Here is a 4147-nt window from a genome sequence, read left to right as displayed (position 1 = left end):
ATATATATATATATATATATATATATATATATATATATGTATATCATCATCATTTAATGTCCGTTGTCCATGCTGGCATGGGTCGGACGGCTTGACCAGAGCTAGCAAGCTGGAGAGCTGCACCATTATGAGTGACAGAAGCAGTATTAGTTCAAAATAGCAATCTGTGCATCATACTTAATGCAGATACACTATTCAAAGCCTGATACAACTGCAATATTTGTTTCAAGATAACATGGCTCATAAGCGTATGGTTTTAAAAGAAACAGATATACATCATCTACTACTGGTATGTTTTTTTTGTTTTGTGCATTCTAGCACTCAGTCTTTACAAAATGCGGTGAAGGAAATAAGGAAAAACTATAGACAGTGCGGTGAGGTATTTTAAAGAAAGAAAGAAAAAAGAAACAAAGATGAGAAACTTTAAAAAAGGAAAAACAAAGGTGAAAAAAAAAAGATCAAATCACCAGATTATAAATAAATCGGTAATCTTTCGATTTAGCCCAATAAATCGTACCAAAATGACAAGTTTCCAACAATAAGAAATTCAAGGCCATATCGTGGTCAGTTATATAACCTGATATACGTGAAATCACAACTATTGAACACAAAATCCGGTTTTTTTTTTGGGGGGGGGGGAGGACTGTAAACACCCGAAACAAAAATTTACCTATCGACTTTTTTTTTAGTGACCACCCCCATATATATATAAACAGGTAAACTGACGCACAGACAGACAAAGAGAGATAGATAGATAGATAGATAGATAGATAGATAGATAGATAGATAGATAGATAGACAAACAGACAGAAAATTAGATACATACAGACAAATATATAGACAGACATAGACAAATAGAAAGACTGATAGGCAGGCAGAAAGAAAGAGAGACAAAGACAGACAGAGAAAGGCAGCTAGAAATACAGACAGAAAGACAAACATGAATAGTGATAGACAAATACACATACAGAAGAACAAACAGAAAGATTGACAGAAAGACAGAGAAAGAGAGTGAGAGAGAGAGAGACTTACAAATAAAGAGAGACAGCAGACACAGAGACATATTTAAATGTCTTCTGATAAGCAAGGGGGAAAAATATATTCTCCCAGACAATCTGGCACTAACACATTTACAATGACGAACTAAATGGACTTGGTCAGAGAGGGATAAGGTGTCCTCCATAGGGAAACGAAATAAGAAAGCCCTTACATCAGATTGAACTCACAATGCACAGTTTATTTATTTAGCTAGTTAAAAACATTGTTCAACTTGAACATATACATACACATGTGCGATACGTGTCTGTATGTGTAAACACACACTGGTTACGCTAGTATGTGTATGTGTGTGAAAACAAAACGATGAGCATGTGGACTAATCTATGATTTTTAGGGTTGGGCTTACCTTTGATGCAATTTATTACAGAAATGGAGACACCCTCTAATAATCAACACAATAACTTATTTTATAAACAGTTTTATTTCTTTTTCTTTATAATTCTATTACCTAAGAACACCACGTTCACAGTACTTATATATATATATATATATATGTATATATATATATTGTTTTATGCGATCACCTCACATGCATAAAGCACACTAGCTTCACCTAAATGGAAACCTAAGTACGTGAAACTATTAGTAGCGTGGTTTATGCATGTGAGGTGATCGTATAAAACAATAATTTTTACTCTCGCCAGATGGAGTACACTTTTTGTTGACCAACCCGTATGAATTCATACATAAATCATGAGTATTTAGTACTGATTACTAGAAATAATTAACGAGCTATAAAACAGAACCTCCAAACCACATCTGGGCAAGGCCAATTTTCAGGTATATATATGCATATCATCATCATCATTTAATGTCCGTTGGTAAAGAATACGCACATCACACTTTTTCAGTGTTTAGTATTAGGGTTACGCCCAAAACGGGTGGTGTGCGTATTCTTTACCTCCGCCATATATATATATAATGCACACACACACACACACACACGTATATACCCTATCCCCTAGCGCAGGGTTACATAACCGGGTTGTTACATAACCCGTTGAATCCTTAGTGCGAAACCGATTGGTCACATCGGCCGTAATAGATATATAATACTGTACACTTCGATTAATAAATAATATATGCGTGTATGTGTGTGCGTGCATGAATTTGTTATTACAAAAGAGGAGTAAGATTCGAGATATGAAATTGAGTTCAATGGATTTTGTTGTTAAAAGAGCTTTTCAATTTCGACTTCTTATTCGATAAAGCCTAAGTTCCCTGATCAACGGCAACGCGAGCAATCATAACTATATAATGATAGAATCTTCACGTGGACCACTGTTACATAACAACCAAAGAGCTTATAATAATGATAAATAATACAATAATGATAAATACACACATTGTGGATTGAGTACTGTGTTTTTTTTCCCCCTCGTTCGAAAGCGTCTACGTATGTGTGTGCGTGTGTGTGCATATGCACACGCAAAGAAGATTCTTCAATATGTTGAAATGTTAGAAACAGCAACCAAATCTTCCTAAAATTAAATATCATACTATCACAAAATAAAGGAAAGAACAGTTTGAAGTATCGCAGTTCTTCTAGATAACTCTAAACGAAATTAAAATCAAAAGGTCGAGATGGTTTCAACTGAAACACTTTCGATCAATAGGTCAGTTAATTCAGGACTGGCCTGGGACAGTAAACAAGTATAACAAAAATAAACAAGAGACTTCTCTTTACCTCTTCTTGTTGACTCTGTAATGGTTTTTTCTTAAGTCGATTCCAATTTAATATGTTGCCACTGTGCACAAACAATGATGAAGCGTTCGGAAAGACTGGACATGGGTAGGCCATTTGCGAGCAGTTGGAGAGAAAGATATAGACAGAAGTATTGCTTCGATGGTGTGCGTCGCCACTGTGTAATTAGACAGTCGGGACTGCTGCAATATAAGAGGTCAGAGGAGATGAGACAGAGGTAAACGGGATAGGCCTGAAATAGAGAGAGAAAGGAAGAGGAAGAACGAGAAGGGAACAAAAAGAGAGAAGGAGGCAGCTGTAATATAGTTAAGTGAGAGAGGAAGATGTGTACAGTTCAGAGAGAGAGAGAGAACATGTATAGTGCAGATAGCGGGGAAGAACGTATATAGTACAAAAAGAGGGGAGAAAACGTATATGGATAGAGAGAAAGAATGTACAGTAGAGAGAGAGGAAGAAGAGTAAGAGCGAAGACGGAGTGAAATAATTTAAAGAGTTGAGGATGTTGATGAGAGACAGGGAGAAAGCAGAAAGAAAACGTATAAAATAGGGAGAGAGAGGGGGGGGGTGAATGAAATAAAAGAAAAAGTGTATAATCCCTCTCCTAGAGGAGGAGAATTGAATGAGTTGAGGATGTTGCAGAAAGAGAGAGAGGGAGAAAGATCAGATTGAGAGAAGGGCAGAGTTTAATCGGGCCAATAATTAATAGTTAATGACAGAGAAATGAAACAAAAAACAATAAAGATAAAAGCAACAAGAAAAGGGGATGAAATGGGAAAAGTGAAGCTGTAGAATAATGCGTGATACAGTTAGATCAAAGGAATTAGGGGGAGAAGAGGTTAAAAAAAAAGCAGTATAGATATCAAGAACACTCACGTATACACATATACAAAGATTTAAAATTATTAAAGAGTGAGAGAAGGAAAACAGAAAGGGGGGAGAGAGGAAGACAGGTCGCGTGAGTGACAAAGAAGCGGAAAGAAACATATACAAGGCGCAGTGTCATTTTGAAGTTCAGTCCCCAACCTACACAGTTTCGGGTTCAATACCACAGCGGGGTATATTGAGTGTTTTCTACTGTAGCACCTGGCCGATCAAAGCCTTGTAAATGGATTTAGTAAACGGGAACTGTGTGAAGCCTGTAGAGTTAGAAAAACATTAAATAAATACAAATAAACCTTTTGTATTTTTTTTAATCCCCTCTTATTTAGTTTTTTCTTGTTTGTTTTTAAGTTAGATGAGAGGGGATACCACTTTTAAAAATACAGAGATTATGATTATGAAAATGCTTTTTTTTTTTGTTTTATTAAAATTACAAGATTCTTTTTTAAAATTACAATGTCGAATATTGTAGCCGTAGAGACTAGTCAGATTGTTTTTTTTTTT

At 35.6% G+C, this 4147-nt stretch overlaps 1 protein-coding gene across 1 annotated transcript in view; it reads right to left on the bottom strand.

Annotated features, from left to right (window-relative positions):
* Positions 1–3089, bottom strand: part of LOC106872290 (glutamate--cysteine ligase regulatory subunit) — a 30589-nt gene extending 27500 nt beyond the window's left edge. Inside the window, exon 1 of the mRNA XM_014919223.2 lies at positions 2747–3089. Coding sequence (XP_014774709.1) covers positions 2747–2860 — 114 coding nt within the window. The 5' untranslated portion in view covers positions 2861–3089. The remainder of the gene's footprint in view (positions 1–2746) is intronic.
* Positions 3090–4147: the final 1058 nt, after the last annotated feature.

The sequence above is a fragment of the Octopus bimaculoides genome, chromosome 22 (assembly GCF_001194135.2).
Source record: "Octopus bimaculoides isolate UCB-OBI-ISO-001 chromosome 22, ASM119413v2, whole genome shotgun sequence".
Taxonomy (NCBI): Eukaryota; Metazoa; Mollusca; class Cephalopoda; order Octopoda; family Octopodidae; genus Octopus; species Octopus bimaculoides.
This window is presented reverse-complemented; position numbering and strand designations above follow the sequence as displayed.